We start from the raw sequence: 16829 nt of genomic DNA on the forward strand, positions 1-16829 counted from the left end.
TACATTTTAAAATATATTCAAATAGAAATCAGTTATTTTAAATAGTACATTTATTTCACAGTAATACTGTTTTTGCTGTATTTTGTATCAAATAAATGAAGGCTTGGTGAGCAGAAGAGACTTCTTTAAAAACATTCAAAAACCTTTTGACTATTAGTGTATAAAACGTATATAAAGTGCCTTAATGTCAAAATTGTATTTGTTGAAAAAGTCTAATACACTTTTGAATTATTAGGCTGTGAGACTGTACTCGTTATTTTTGTGTTGCTGTCTGCTCTAGCTCCCTCCCTGTACAATAAATCCAAATGAATATCTGTTTCTGCTAAATTTTTTATGTAATACTCAACTGGGTTAATAAAGACAAAACTATTTAGCATATTTACGGATGAAGCCCTGAACAGGTCAGTGATGTTGCTACATTTCACTGCTTCTTCTGGCCGCTTTCTGTCTTTCTTTGAGCGCATCGGTTCTGTTAGGAACCATTTGACGAAAGCACAGAACAGACGTGAGATGATTCGTATATTGCAGCACTGACAGTCAAGAGTACGCTTTAAAAAATGCTGGTGTTACGTCTCTGATGAAATTGTTTTTACTAGGGGTTAAAAGAGGTAACATTAAGTTGCATTTTAAAGAAATGAGGCAGGGAAAGAGGTGGCAATGGAATACATGACACAACTGCACTACAAGAAATATTTATTGCCCTCAAGGAACAACAAATTAAACAGACAAGACAAAGGAGAGAAGGGAAGTTAAAGTGGCGCTTAAATCATAAAATGAAATATGAGCCCCACTAACTAACTAACTTCCCAAACCCCTAAACTAATAAAGAAAGAAAAGAAAAGTCTTCAACGCAAAAGCGTCATAAACTACACTAACTGCACTAAAGCCAAAACATACAAAAACAAGCGCACACAACTAAACTAGTGTTTCTAATACATCCAAAATCACTACGTGCAGATATGTAGGTCACGTGACTTACTAAACTCTTCCACTCCTTCCTTGTCTTCCAAACCATCAATAAGCTGAGAAAAACATCAGATCAGAAATCAGCAAAACGACAAACACACACCATAGTCACAGCAGAAAATGTCCTTCCCGCTCTTTCACAGATGTCCTCCTTTTAAACCTCTTGGATGCGAGCATGATTGGCAAAGGAAACGATGTTAACGATGATTGACAGCAAAGATATCCAATAGAATCCAAGGAAGGTGGTACCTGAGAGCATGAGAGTGAAAATGGAGAAAAAAAAAAAAAACACAGCACAAAAGATCGCGGACCGTAACACTCCCCCACTTAAGAGTAAACCTTTTGTAAAAAGTTTAAACTCTAGAAAGAGTGTCTGCGAACACATTATCAGCCCCCTTCTTATGTCTTATCTCAATATTATAACTCTGGAGCAACAAAGACCAACGAGTCAATCTTTGATTATGATTGTACATTTTAGAAAGAAACACTAGTGGACTATGATCGGAATACACAACAACTGGAAGTATGCTAGAACCAAGGTAAACTTCAAAATGTTGTAGAGCAAGTATTAAAGCTAGAGTTTCTTTCTCGACCGTAGAATAGTTTAACTGGTTTTTGTTAAACTTTCGCGAAAAATAACTCACTGGATGGGTTATTCCTTGTTCGTCTTCCTGCAGAAGAACAGCTCCAGCTCCAACATTACTAGCATCTACTTCAAGCTGAAAAGAACGTTCATAGTTGGGAGCCTGAAGAACAGGTGAATTGCACAAAAGCGCTTTCACGCTTTCGAAAGCATACTGACACTCAGCATTCCACATAAAAGACTTCGAAGGGCTTAACAAAGTAGTAAGAGGACTAACAACGGATGAAAAATTCCTACAAAAACTCCGATAGTATCCAACCATTCCCAAAAATCTTCGAAGTTCTCGTCGAGTATTAGGAACAGGGAATTCTGAAACTGCCCTCACTTTAGCTTCTACTGGTCGAACTTGACCATGCCCCACCTCTTTCCCAAGATAAGTCACCGTCGCTTGACCAAATTCACACTTGGCTAAATTAAGAGTTAATAAGGCTTTTGCCAAACGCTCAAATACCATTCGAAGTGACTTAATGTGTTCACTCCACTCTTTGGAATAAACCACCAAATCATCCAAATAGGCACTACAATTTGGCACATCAATTAAAATCTTATTAACGAGCCTTTGAAATGTGGCCGGTGCGTTTCTAAGTCCAAAAGCCATCGCAGTATACTGCAGAAATGAATCAGGGGTAACGAAAGCTGCGATTTCAGAAGCTTTAAAAGTAAGCGGGACTTGCCAGTAGCCTTTTAACATGTCTAACTTACTTACAAACTGTGCAAAACCAACATTATCAACACAGTCCTCCATTCGAGGAAGTGGATAACTATCAGGCACAGTAACTGCGTTCACTTTCCTAAAATCAGTGCAGAATCTAAAAGAACCATCCGGCTTTGGAACTAAAATGCATGGTGAACTCCACGGACTACAGCTTGGTTTTGCAAGACCATTCTCCAATAAATAGTCAACTTCCTGACGCATTACCGCACGCTTCACATGATTAACTCTGTACGCATGTTGTTTAATCGGACGAGCATCTTTAACATCAATGTCATGGTGCAAAACATTTGTCAATGTTGGCACATCTTTAAACAGACATTTAAACTCTGAAATAAGCTGAATAAGATCATTTTTCTGATGTTCATCCAAATTTTTAAAATATGAGCTAAGATCTTTCAAAATTTCAGAGTTAGTCAACCTCACAGTAACTTGAGGAAGATTGCGAAAAATTACTCCATCATCCTCAGGATTTAAATCAGGTACAGATGTTATTTCAGTCACAGCTGCAACGGAGAAAACAGGAGATTCGACGGCTTTAACCACATTTGCCTCGGGTGACTTTCGAACATGATAAAGTTTCAACATGTTCACATGACAGATACGAGTCTTCCGTTTTCTGTCAGGAGTACAGATCACATAATTAGTTTCACTAATTTTCTCCTTTACCTCATAAGGACCAAAAAATCGAGCAGAAAGTGAAGATCCGGGGATGGGTAAAAATACGAGAACTGAATCTCCAGGCATAAAAGAACGCATAACGGCCTTCCTGTCAAAGTTACGTTTCATTCCTTGTTGTGCCTTAGCAAGAGATTCCTTAGCTAACGAACAAACTTTATCCAAGCGTTCTCTGAATTTTGTCACATAGTCCAGTAAATTTGTTTTCACACTGAGATCATTCTCCAAAATTTTGTCTTTCAAAACCTTCAAAGGACCACGTACCTGGTGTCCAAATACAAGTTCAGCAGGGCTGAATCCAAGAGATTCCTGCACACTTTCTCTTACAGCGAACATCAACAAAGGTATTCCCTCATCCCAATCATTACCTGTCTCTAGACAGTACTTTCGCAACATAGATTTCAGTGTCTGGTGAAATCTTTCCAGCGCACCTTGACTCTCCGGATGATAAGCACTAGACGTGCGATGGGTAATTGCTAGGGTCTTCATTACCTGATTAAATACATTGGACATAAAATTTGTACCCTGGTCACTTTGTACAATTTTAGGCAACCCAAATATCGAGAAAAATCTCACAAGTGCTTTCACAACACTCGGTGCCGTAATTTTTCTTAAAGGAATCGCCTCTGGAAACCTAGTAGATAAACACATCACGGTTAGTAAAAATTGATTACCACTTTTCGTTTTTGGGAAAGGGCCCACACAGTCTACTAGTACATGTTCAAACGGATCTCCTAGCACAGGGATTGGTTTCAATGGAACAGGTGGAACAATCTGGTTTGGTTTTCCAACAACTTGACATGTGTGACAAGAACGACAATAGCAAACTACATCCTTTTTCAGTCCGGGCCAAAAAAAATGCTTTAAGATCCGACTATAAGTTTTCCGAACACCAAGATGTCCTGACAGTGGATGATCATGCGCCAAACATAGCACATGTGGTCGATATAAAACAGGAACCACAATCTGATAAGAAACATCCCAGTCTAAATCTTGCTTTGGTGATGCACACCATTTTCGAAGCAACAAACCATTTTCAACAAAATAAGCATTCTGCTTATCCTTAGTCAGATCAAAAGAGACAACGGAGTTAAAAGCGGTAGTGAGACTTTCATCCTCTTTTTGGGCAGAAATTAACTTCTCTCGTGAAACTTTTAAAATCAACGAATCTGAATCAGTCAGTAGTTCTTGAGATTTTTCCATTTTCTTTTGTTTAGGAAAGTCAGAAATAAGTTCTTTCTCTCCATTAACTACAGCAGGAAAAAAAGTGTCATTCAACTCCACTTCTTTTAAACTTCGCAACTGCGCACGGGTAACCGCGCACATGGGAAAAACATGAGGGTATGTTTCACCCACCTCATTTATCACACTGACTTCTGGTTTATCCAAAACCTCCAACAAAGGCATAACTTTCCCTCCAGCCAAGTCATTTCCCAATATGAAATCCACTCCTTTCACAGGAAGCGAAGTACAAACTGCCACTCGAACAAACCCAGTACACAGATCACTTTGCAAATGCACATTATGCAAAGGCACTTTTACACATCCCATCTCAATACCTTGTACAATTACACTGGAGCTACATGAAGTTACATCAGAAAATTGCAACTTATTCTCCACGACAAAAGATTGCATCGAACCAGTATCCCTAAGCATCGTAATTTCCTTTTGCTCATCAGCATTTCCAGAAAGAGAAATCAGGCCTCTAAGAAGAAACGGTCGATAGGTCTCTTCAACTTTGTCACCAGAGAAAACAACAGCAGGATTAAGAGTTTTCACAAACCCTACTGACTTCGATTGAAATTGTTGTTTTCGCTTCAGCAATGAACAATCTACAACAATGTGCCCTCTTTTATGACAATAAAAACACTCGCGATCCTCTCTAGTTCGCGGTGAATTAACTTTCGAGTGCACAAACTGGACACTGGGAACATCAACAATCGGTTTCAAATTTTCAGAACGTGTAGGTACAAAAACATTTTTGTGAGTTAAGATAAACTCATCAGCTAGCACAGCAGCAGATGACATCGAAGTTACCTTTTGTTCATTCAGGTAAACTACCACTTTCTCAGGCAAACAATTTTTAAACTCTTCTAGTAAAACTAGCTCACGCAACAAATCAAAATCATTTACTTTGTTTGCCGCACACCATTTATCAAAGAGTGTACCTTTATCTCGAGCAAATTCCACAAACGTCTGGCTAGAAGTTTTCTTACAAGTTCTGAATTTTTGCCTATACGCTTCAGGTACTAACTCATATGCACGAAGTATGGCAGACTTTACAGAATCATACTTAAGACTATCTTCAACAGATAACGTAGAATAAACTTCCAAAGCCTTGCCTACCAATTTACTTTGAAGCAACAATGACCAAACTTCACTAGGCCAATGGAGTGAATTAGCAATCCGCTCAAAGGCATTAAAATAGGAGTCTATTTCTGATTCTCTGAACTGAGGAACAAGAGCAATGTGCTTACTCACGTCAAATTTGCAGTGGGATGACTCAGCCACCGGAGAAACAGCAGATAAAGGAGATGAAACTGGCCGTGCAACAGGCTCTCTAGCAACCTTAGCGTCAAGTTCAAGCTGGCGCAGCCTCACCTGCGTATCAGCCTCGATTTCATATTTCCGTATCTGCAAACGTAAATCAATCTCAGCTTGATGTTTCTGAGTACGCTCCTGTGCCTCATAATGGAGACGAGCCAAGCGGACTTTCATTCGCGCATCATCTCCGGAACCCAAAGAAACCGGAGATAACGGATCAAAGGGTGGCAAACCAGCTTTCGTTTCCGCTTCAGCCTCCACCTCCGCTTCAACGTTAATTCCGCCACTACATACGTCTGCTTCCCCCAAGCTAAAGGAAGCCACTGCCACGTCGCTAGGGCTTAAAACTCCGGCCTTTTCAGCCGTCACAACTCCTGATGTCAGAAGGACATTTAGCTCGACTAATTTATCTATTATTCGACTCTTTATATCAGCCTTACGATTCTGTCTATTGACTGTCAAACTAAAGTGATCAGCTATCGCAAACAAGTCCTGTTTTCGACATAAGTTAAGCTGTTCCAACGAAGGACTATTAACAAACTCTTCTAAACTGAACATGTTTCAAGTGCATTACGAGTCACTGCCTTTTACCACATTTCACAACTACTCAAATCAACACTTCCCTTTGCCAACACTTCCCTTTGCCACCACCCCAACATCTCTCAACATGCAAAATTATATAAAGGGCATACTTGACCACTTCTATTTCCTAAACAGGGAAAAAAAGTGATAAAATATAAAATCCCAGAAGAGCCCCCATTTAATGTTACGTCTCTGATGAAATTGTTTTTACTAGGGGTTAAAAGAGGTAACATTAAGTTGCATTTTAAAGAAATGAGGCAGGGAAAGAGGTGGCAATGGAATACATGACACAACTGCACTACAAGAAATATTTATTGCCCTCAAGGAACAACAAATTAAACAGACAAGACAAAGGAGAGAAGGGAAGTTAAAGTGGCGCTTAAATCATAAAATGAAATATGAGCCCCACTAACTAACTAACTTCCCAAACCCCTAAACTAATAAAGAAAGAAAAGAAAAGTCTTCAACGCAAAAGCGTCATAAACTACACTAACTGCACTAAAGCCAAAACATACAAAAACAAGCGCACACAACTAAACTAGTGTTTCTAATACATCCAAAATCACTACGTGCAGATATGTAGGTCACGTGACTTACTAAACTCTTCCACTCCTTCCTTGTCTTCCAAACCATCAATAAGCTGAGAAAAACATCAGATCAGAAATCAGCAAAACGACAAACACACACCATAGTCACAGCAGAAAATGTCCTTCCCGCTCTTTCACAGATGTCCTCCTTTTAAACCTCTTGGATGCGAGCATGATTGGCAAAGGAAACGATGTTAACGATGATTGACAGCAAAGATATCCAATAGAATCCAAGGAAGGTGGTACCTGAGAGCATGAGAGTGAAAATGGAGAAAAAAAAAAAAAACACAGCACAAAAGATCGCGGACCGTAACACTGGGTTAAATACAACCCAGCGCTGGGTAAAACTCAGGGATTTAAAAATTTAATTAAATTCAAATTCATGTAACTTTATATACTGGACATTGAAATTAAGATTTTTAGTAGAAATGTCACAAGCATTAAAGCTGCACTCTAAAAAATGCTTTGTTTCAACCCAGCTTTGGGTCAAATATGGCCTAACCCAATTTTTGGGTTAAAAATGTAATTTAAATTTTTTTAACCCAGCAGCTGTGTTAGTACATTTTTGACACAAAGTTGGGTTAAAACAACTCATCATTTTTGTTTTATGATTTATTAGGCCTATCGCTTTATTATCGATTGGAAATTTTCTCCCAGTGTTACCGATGGGCAGTCGGGGCCTGAGAACAACTAAAATATTATGTGTGCTTTTCTATTCAAATACGAAAGAAATGTTTTGCTTGGATGGGTATTTGTTTCTCTGACTTACATGTGCGTGTCTGAAACTGTCCCCATATTTAGAATTGTCTAAATGATAACAAAGTGTTTGACCCAGTTTTGTTGCTTTTATGAGAGTAAAACCCATGACTTGTGAAAGATTTAAGCAGTTGATTGTTCTAATAAAGAGTAAATCGTATTACTTACAGGTTGCTTGGCAGAGGTTTCTTGTCCGTTTTAAACAATGTGGTTTAGGAAATGGGCAAGGCCCTTGTCTAAGGTTCTTGAATATTCTTTTTATAGACATATACTCCATGGCAATGAAGAACATCTGCCCTAACAAACAGTGACATTAAATGGGCAGTGCCGGCTGCGGTGGACAGAAATAGACAAGCTTTTAACCATTTCAAAGCCTCATATGGTGGAACTTTTTGTGCTCTGTTTAGGCCCCATGAATCCACCTCCTGGACATTGTAACTTTGAAACTGGGGACTGCGGCTATACCCAGAAAACGAAAGCTAAAAAAGGACATTGGTTACGGATCAGGGGACATACACCCACGTCTTACACAGGACCCAAGGGGGACCACACCTTAGGGGTAGGTGAGTCAAATTTATGCTTCAACATGAAATGCTTTTTTAACATTGCTGATGTAATGAGATGTGAGTGTAAGTCTTTCCTGCTCTGATTTCAAGGCTACTACATGTACATTGAGGCATCTCACATGATGCCCAAACAGTCAGCCCAGCTCATGTCCACCGAGCTGAGGGGTTCAGCTGGACCTCAGTGTCTGATCTTCTTCTACCACATGTATGGCTCAGGCACAGGAACTCTGAATGTCCTGCTGCATAAGGGGGACAGGGAGAGCTTGCTTTGGACAAGACAAGGAGAACAAAGTGTGTCCTGGATGAAGGCCATGGTGGATTACGAGTGTTACACAAGGCACTGGGTTAGAGACACATTCTTACTCCCTTTGTTGTTGAAAAATGCCTTTGAAAAACATCTTTTATAATGTTGAATATTACCATGTTGCGTTTTTGCATGTAAAAATGTTAAAGGTTTATTGTTTCCCTTATTGTTTGCAGATTATATTTGAAGCTATCAGAGGAAACTCAGTAAGGAGTGACATTGCAATCGATGATATTGTGTTTAAAAAGGGGCCGTGTAATGGTGAGTGAACAGTAAAATGTTTTTAAATATATATATATATTTTAATGACTGCAATGGCATACAAATCTCAAAATATCTGATATTTTAAAGGGATAGTTCACCCAAAATGACAATTTTGTCATCATTTACTCACCCTCATTTCCACTCCAAACCGGTATAGGTTTCTTGCTTATGTTGAGCACAAAAGAAAATATTTCGAAGAATTATGAAGTTGTTAGTTGGCATTTACCTCCATAATAAGAAAATGGGGAGCATCAACTGTTGATTATCAGCATTTTTTCAAAATATCTTCTTTTATGTTAACATAAGAATGAAATTCATACAGGTTTTGAATGACATGAGGGTGAGTAAATGATGGCAAAATTTAGATTTTTGGGTGAACTGCCCCTTTAAGAAACTCACCTCGATAGTCATTAGAGTCTCCAGGGATCCTCCTTCCATTTCTTACCATCTGATTCTGCAAATTGGTTGGGCCACGTGATCTATCTATCTATCTATCTATCTATCTATCTATCTATCTATCTATCTATCTATCTATCTATCTATCTATCTATCTATCTATCTATCTATCTATCTATCTATCTATCTATCTATCTATCGATATATCTGTCTGTCTGTCTGTCTGTCTATCTATCTATCTATCTGTCTGTCTGTCTATCTGTCTGTCTATCTGACTATCTATCTATCTACATATAATGTACAATATAGATAGATAGACAGACAGAAAGACAGACAGACAGATCGATATATAGATACATTTATAGTTTTTTATTTAACAGTTTATATTTCTCGCTAAATTAATAGATAGCGCAAAAATGTGTCAAATCATTGTCATGCTTTACAATTTCAATCATTATGAATGGTGACATAAATGTGTTCTTGTGAGCTGTATAATGTGAAGTCAAACACATAACCTGAAGCTTGAACAGGAAGTGCCATGCGTCATCCTCAGTCATTTATGTGATGTATTGCAGTAGATTGTGTGAGGTCAGGTGACTGCAGAGCAGTAACAGCAGGTGCTTTCTTTACTGCAGTTCTCACTGGGATTTGTCTCTGGATGGATCACATACTGTTACTAAAGTTATCTGAATGTGTTTACTGAAGCAGCAGTAATACACAGGGGATGTATTTGTACATGTGCTTATACTTTTTATAATGGTCTCTTCTTCTCTTTCTCTAGATCCTGGAGACAGCATCTCATACTCAGGATTTTCTGAAAATTTCAATGAAATTGAGTACTGAGCGAAGCCCAGGAATGCTGATATGTGTTTGTTTTTATTTGTGTTTCACTGGGGACAGGGAGACTGGGAGAGAGAAAAGAACATTTGTTACCTAGACTCAACAGTGTTCTGCAGAGTCTGCCCATGCATGTCTACATGGAAAGACACAACGCTTTATTGTTCTTTTATAGGTGGTATGACGTGTCTAGTTCTTGATATAGTATGCTATTTTTGAATCATTGAGACAGCTTGGGGACTGTCTTATTATTTTTGTTTATTAGAAAACATCAGAAAATAGTTTTAACTTTTGTAATGTGTTGACATTGCTTAGCAGCATACTGCTAGGTAGCAAATATTTCCGATTTCTATTTGTGGTGAACGTTTTCTTGTTTGATTTTACACTGATCAGTGTCCAGGGTGAAAACAGGTTTGGACAAAGGACAAAGTTCAGGTCATGGTTGTATACATTCTCACTCACTCTCACATCTTCATTTATTAAACATTTCAAATATGAAATTTTATTAAACATTTTAAAATAAAAATGTGTTTGTAAGTTCTTGTAGATTCCCATCAGAATCGCAGTACTATAAACATATTTTAATTTTAATTATTTATTTTTTTTTACACTAAGAAAAATCTATATAAAATAAAATATATATTTTGTCTTATAAATTACTGCCATCTAGTGGAATAATTGTGTTATGAAACATACAAAACTTGGTTGAAACCTTTTTCGAAATTATAGAAAATACTAGGCAACTATTTTATTTCCCTTGCACCCCCCCCAACCCCCCCCCCCCCCCCCCCTCCAGTTTGCTTTCCGTACTGTTTTATGTTCTCATCAAATAAAATGGCTACGCCTCCTCTTAAAATACTACATTACCCATGATGCAGACAAACTGGTCTAACTTGCTTCTGGTTTCATGTTCATTCAAGAGCATTTTGACCGATGTGCAGTCGTAATGTCAATATCAGAGTAAGTTTGTTTTATTAGAACACTTTGGGCTTTCCCTGAAAAGTTTAGCTGGCGAGCAGTACACAAATAGTGACCGATTGAAAGTGAAACATTAACGTAATTTTGTTTTGTTTCTTTCTGAATGATCTTAACCGGACACAAAATGTAAGTAACTGGAGAAAGTTTATTGCATGAGGTATCGTAACATAAAATAGAAATGAATCATCTTTGTGCTTTCTGAAGTGAACACCTTGACAACCAGTTATCAAGTAGCAGTGTGACTTTTATTCTGTCAGGTAATGTGTCAGAGAGCGCTTAAGTGACATTTGTTTCTCTGACGGTGATTGGTGCTGAGGATGAATCTGTTTAAATGCTAAACTATAACTACTAAAACTAGTAGTTTTCACAATAACACAACCTTATAATAGTAATGACAACTTGTTAAAATGATAGCAGATGCATTTATTCTGTCACAAATGTTCATAAAATCAATAGAGTGTGCTTGTTACAGAACATCACAACACTGTATTGGAAACTCCATGTTCAATACATGCCTAGAGGACTGTTCAGCTGCAGCGATAGCTTGAATCAGCTTTTGTGTCTCACAGTCACAGATGAAGAGTTCAGATGCAAACATTTCTTCTAAAAGTGGCTTTTTTCTCAGGCTCCTATGTGTAGGTTCGGTAATTTCGCTTTAATGGCAATGAATAGGTTCTTTTCATTGACCTTAAAGTGAAATAACTGAAAATAAACAAAGGATCCTGAGAAAAATGCTAATTTTAGAAGAAAACCTCAAACAGGATCTGAACTCTTCTGATGTTTAGAATTGTAGATTTTCCCCATTCAGTTTATCACAAATTTTCTCTTGGCAGAACACAAAAAAAAGATCATTTGAAGCATGTTGGTAACTATATTTTCATTACCACTGACATTCATTTCTCAGAATTTTAAGGCTAACTAACCCTTTAAGAATAAATACTGGGTGCTGTTTTATCTTGGGAGTCATATCACATCCAAACATTTGTTTGCATGAAAAAAGTTTTGCATATTTTTACATATTGTTTCAATATGTCTAGGCATGGCAAAATTATCAAGTCGTCCTGGCCAGCTGCTACTTCCACCATGTGCAGCCCATGTGCAGAACACCTAAAACAGTCTACTTTCTGCTCATAAGTTAGAAACATTTTACAGAAGGCTGTGTGCATAAGAGTATTGTAAAGATGTACCAGATTGTATCAGCAACTGTTGGAGATTTTGGAGTTGGTGCCATGAGCCCTTATTCACCACCTAAGAAGAAGAGAATTGGTAGACAAAGCCGACCGGTGATAATAGCAAGCTTGCTCGGAGTTTTACTGGTTCTTGCAGCGATTGTAGCATGGTGCTACTACTCCGCTTCTCTTCGCAAAGCCAACCTTTTGACATCTGAATGCTTAGATCTTAACAAAGACGGTTTCGTCATCCGAAGCCAAACTGGGGTTGTCATTTTCAAAATGGAATTCAGGTATTTTGTTTAAATACACTTGTATTTTGTTTAAATATCATATTTACACTATTCATTATTATTAGAAGTCCAATTGTTTTCAATTGTGCATTTTAGGTCTGGAACCCTTGATCTGGACTCATGTTCAAAAGAGGGACAGATTCTCAGATGTGACAAATCCACGGCTGGAAATATTAATTTCTTTATAGAAACGGTTAAGCCTAAAGACACAGTTGAGTGCTATCGTGTGCGCTGGGACGAGCTGGAAGAGCATCGGTTAGTGGAGCATGCCATGTCCTGTAGTGGATCACACTGGTACGGTGGTGCAGAGACTTGGTTGCAGCATTGGCCAATAGTATTAAAAGGACATCAGGCTCCCAAACCTTTCATTACAGGAGATATTCATTCAAATCATCAGGCATTTGGTGGCATTTTGGAGCGCTACTGGCTTTCTTCAAATGCTACGGCCATAAAAATTAATGATTCTGTTCCTTTTCATCTCGGCTGGGATGAAACAAACAGAACTCTGTGGTTCCAAGCTCGATATCATGACAGCCCTTATAGGCCAAACCCTGATAACCCCCATCATGTGACTCTGAGTTATCGTGTATGTGTGGGGCTAGATGTCACCTCTATTCACAAGTACATGGTACGTCGATATTTCAACAAGCCCAATAAGGTTCCTTCAGAATCCGTTTTCAGACAACCAGTCTGGTCCACAAGAGCTCTAGAAGAATTGAACCAAGAACAAACATTGAAATATGCATCTGATATGAAAAAAAATGGCTTCAACTGCAGCCACCTGGAGCTGTATGACAGATATACTAGTGGCTATGGAGAGTTTGAGTTGGATCCCATCAAGTTCCCCAACGCCTCAGCAATGTTTCAAAAATTAAGGGAAGATGGATTCCAGGTAACCTTGTGGACCCATCCATTTGTCAACTATAATTCTGTCAATTTTGGTGTTGGAATAGAACGAGGACTGTTTGTACGAGTGCCTGGCAGCCAGCTTCCTGCATTGGTGCGTTGGTGGAATGGTATCGCTGGCATTTTGGATTTTACAAATCCAGAAGCTCGGGACTGGTATGCCTTGAATCTTCGTACCCTCAAGAACAAGTATGGAGTGGCATCTTTCAAGTTTGATGCAGGAGAGACAAGCTACTTACCCCAGGAGTTCAGTACCTTTGTTCCTCTGGAGGATCCCAGTACCTTTACCCGCCGCTACACTGAGATGGCAATACCATTCAACGACCGTGCAGAGCTGCGGTCAGGTTATCAATCTCAAAACATCTCCTGCTTCTTCAGAATTATTGACCGTGAGTCACTATGGGGATACACCCTAGGCCTCAAATCTATAATCCCAACTGTACTTACTGTAAGTATTCTTGGCTACCAGTTTATTCTGCCAGACATAATAGGTGGAAATACATACTCAAACCTCACTGGCCTTCCAGATCGTGAGCTGTACATCCGTTGGCTAGAGCTCTCAGCTTTCATGCCAGCCATGCAGTTCTCAATTCCACCATGGCGCTATGATGATGAGGTTGTGAATATCGCCAAGAAGTTCACCGCTCTCCACGAGTCTCTTGTAGCCCCTCGGGTTCTGGAGCTTGCTGGGGAAGTGCTGTACACTGGGGATCCCATCATTCGCCCTCTTTGGTGGATTGCAACAGCTGATGAGGCAGCTTACAAAATTGAATCTCAGTTCCTCATAGGAGATGACCTCTTGGTGGCACCTGTTCTTGAACCGGGCAAGCAGGAAAGAGATATATACCTTCCTGCGGGCAGGTGGAGAAGTTACAAGGGAGAGTATTTCGATAAAGGACCCGTATACCTCACTGATTATCCAGTGGACTTGGATGAAGTTGCTTACTTTGTGTGGTCAGGATAGTTTTAAGTAGATAAATGAGCCCAAACAAAACCCTAAAACCGACTGTTCAATACTGTTCTGGCCATACTATTAATTGTTTGTACAACAGCAAGGTTTATGCGGAGGTTGATATTGCATAAGTCTCAAGAAATAGGCTCCTCAGAAAATAGGCTACCCACCTATCTCGATGAAGACCTCTTGAATTGTCAAAAAAGGCCCAAATGTTGGAATGTGCAGAGCAAAAACATGAGTGGTTTTGCTTTTTGTGAGGTGGGAACTGTTATCATTATTGATCCTTAAAAAAAATTAGAGTAAAATGTTAGTATAAAACCCAGTGAAAGCAATATGATGTAATCATTTTGTATGTTATTCATTTATAACATGTTTTTGTTTATGTACAGTATAGTTTACTTGTTTTGTCATTCGTTCTCCATAGCGTATATAAAATAATTATAGAAATAAGCAACCACCTAACTTGAATGTACAATAAAGGATGTATGAAGGATTCAACTAGTTGAAAGGGAATATTTCCCACAGTTTTGTAACATTCACTTATTCACTGATTTCTTATTTGTAATGTGTCAGAGTTCTTGCTCCATAATTAACTTTTATTATTGACATTTTACCACCCTCAACTCATATAATAAAACATTTTACAGGAGATACAGGAAAGGCTGGCTTCAGTGTTTTTGTAACAGAATTAGGAAAGTGTAAAAAAGATCTACAGATCACCTGTCAATATATACAGTAGAGTTGATGGCTATTATAGCTGCCCTGTTCTGGATAGAGGAAAATTATATGTTCAGACTCAGTTCAGCATTGATTTCAGGTCCCAGCACAAGAATCAGGGGAAGGAGTAGATATGGACCAGGACCAGGATGTTGTTATAGAAGCACTGCAGGTGGCGCTGGCACAGTTAAACCCAGAAGCAGCTCCTTCAAGAGCTTTTTTCAGAGGTGCAGGAAGACCTTCTGTTCTTAGTATTCCTCCTTCCAAAGATAACATCAATGAGCTTCAGAAGTGTTGGGCTAACCCTAAGACACTTACTCATAACTCTTTTACTCTAATATGTATATATGTGTGCTTTTATTTATTTATTTATTGTATTCTACAACTAAATATCTTTGTTTTATTATTCTTTTACAGTTACATATTTCTTGGTAGAGAGCAGAATTGTGAATACTTAAAATATGCTAATTCTCATTTTAGATCTCTAATATTAACTTTTTCAAACTTATACCAACTATTTATTTCCTAAAGCATGCACTATTTATTGTATGTCAAAACACTGCATAGTTTTTTTTTTATGTATTTTTTTTTCTTCTTCTTTTTTGGGAGCTCAACCAGAAATGATCGACTTCTTTGGCCAAGGTGAATGGGCTCAAATGGTAGAGCGCTCTTTAATAAATGCGAGAGGGAGCTGGATCGATGCATTCTTCATTCTCCAAGCAGTTTATACACCATATATCCTCATTAGAAGTCTTTAAGTGATTAGAAATCCCCCTTGTTAAAAGTGATACTGACACTTTCAGCTGATAAGAATCAGTGCACATTTACCGAGACGTTCAGCTGGCAAGGATCAATTGTGCAATCAAACAGAGCTACCAGCAGATGGCACTTCTGCTACATATCAACGCACCAAATTATGTTATCATGTTATTGCCAATCCTCCATCCATTTTTATTAATTGTACTGCAGTTTACAGCTAAAACAGCTGTGTTTTTCCATTTTTGTTGTCATACAGAGTCTTGTTTAAAAAAAATTCTGGCTGAGGTTATGCTATTTAAATTTATGTTTAGGTTTGAAGGTTTTAATGACAGATAGTCCATACAGAGGAGAAGGTGGGAATACACATGGTAGATGAAGAAGCAAGAGAAAAACCAAAAAGTTCTTATTTTTAATGCACAATCCCAATCTCTCCATTGTGTATGATGCAGCATGGATTTTAAGTATGTCCTCCCATGTATCTTCCAATTTTCTTTTTGTTGTTTTTTTCTTGTGTAAATTAAAAAAAGGTTCCAAATAATTAATCAGTTCCAATTAAATAATGCAGCCAGCCTCACTTTGCTTGTTTGCTCACATGTGAATAAAGCATAACTTGCCAAAATATGTTAGACTCTTTTCTGTAAATGGTTTATAAAATTGTCTTTCCATCTCTTTTCAGACCATTTCCCTCCAAAACACATAATCCTATATCGAATACATATTCCACATAGTCAAGACAATCATTTTCTTATAAAAAAACATAATTAAAACGCAGCACAGCTTCTCTTAGCCCAAGCTGAAAAAATGTCTGTGATTGTTTGGCCCCTGCTCTGTGCTTTTCAAAAGCTCCCCTCTTGCTGGAGAACAAAGAGAAAGCTGACCAATCTCATCTAGCTTCACAAAGCAGAAACAAAAGGACACAAAACAAGAGATTTGACCAACCCCAACACGGCGGCAAATATTCCAGCTTCCTGGTGCCAAGTGTACGGTTCACTGTCCGGTCACATGAATCTGTCAGTTTAGCACGTCTAAAGCAGCAATCAGCACCTCGCTCCTGTGTGGATGCCACAGCTCGAGGCCCCAAACATTGCCTGGCTCATTATTCCCTGAGGAAGGTCACGGCCCTGCCCGTCAGACCGGAACTTGCCCACTAATTAAGCACGCTGTTTTGGCACTGGACGTGTCATGTCTGTAGGACACTTTATTGGGATTAAGGCTGC

At 38.5% G+C, this 16829-nt stretch overlaps 2 protein-coding genes across 4 annotated transcripts in view; both read left to right on the plus strand.

Moving 5' to 3' along the window:
- Window positions 1-10361, plus strand: part of mamdc2a (MAM domain containing 2a) — a 29592-nt gene extending 19231 nt beyond the window's left edge. The window contains exons 11-14 of one of the 2 annotated variants that reach the window (XM_052555353.1): window positions 7876-8031; window positions 8125-8378; window positions 8515-8599; window positions 9780-10361. In XM_052555353.1, the coding sequence (XP_052411313.1) occupies window positions 7876-8031; window positions 8125-8378; window positions 8515-8599; window positions 9780-9841 (557 nt within the window). In that variant the 3' untranslated portion in view covers window positions 9842-10361. Of the gene's footprint in view, window positions 1-7875; window positions 8032-8124; window positions 8379-8514; window positions 8600-9779 lie in introns of those variants that run through there. The other variant, XM_052555354.1, reaches the window with a different exon arrangement.
- Window positions 10362-10714: 353 nt separating this feature from the next.
- si:ch211-117c19.1 (myogenesis-regulating glycosidase) lies at window positions 10715-14787 on the plus strand. 2 transcript variants are annotated; one of them, XM_052555548.1, is made up of 3 exons: window positions 10715-10939; window positions 11851-12275; window positions 12372-14787. In XM_052555548.1, exons 2-3 carry the CDS (start codon window positions 11995-11997, stop codon window positions 14143-14145), a joined length of 2055 nt encoding a protein of 684 aa, XP_052411508.1. In that variant the 5' UTR covers window positions 10715-10939; window positions 11851-11994; the 3' UTR covers window positions 14146-14787. The 2 variants fall into 2 exon arrangements, with proteins under 2 accessions (XP_052411508.1, XP_052411509.1); XM_052555549.1 differs by having other exon boundaries at window positions 10717-10795.
- The last annotated feature ends 2042 nt before the right edge of the window (window positions 14788-16829 follow it).

This window comes from Carassius gibelio, chromosome B5, assembly GCF_023724105.1.
Source record: "Carassius gibelio isolate Cgi1373 ecotype wild population from Czech Republic chromosome B5, carGib1.2-hapl.c, whole genome shotgun sequence".
Classification (NCBI taxonomy): domain Eukaryota; kingdom Metazoa; phylum Chordata; class Actinopteri; order Cypriniformes; family Cyprinidae; genus Carassius; species Carassius gibelio.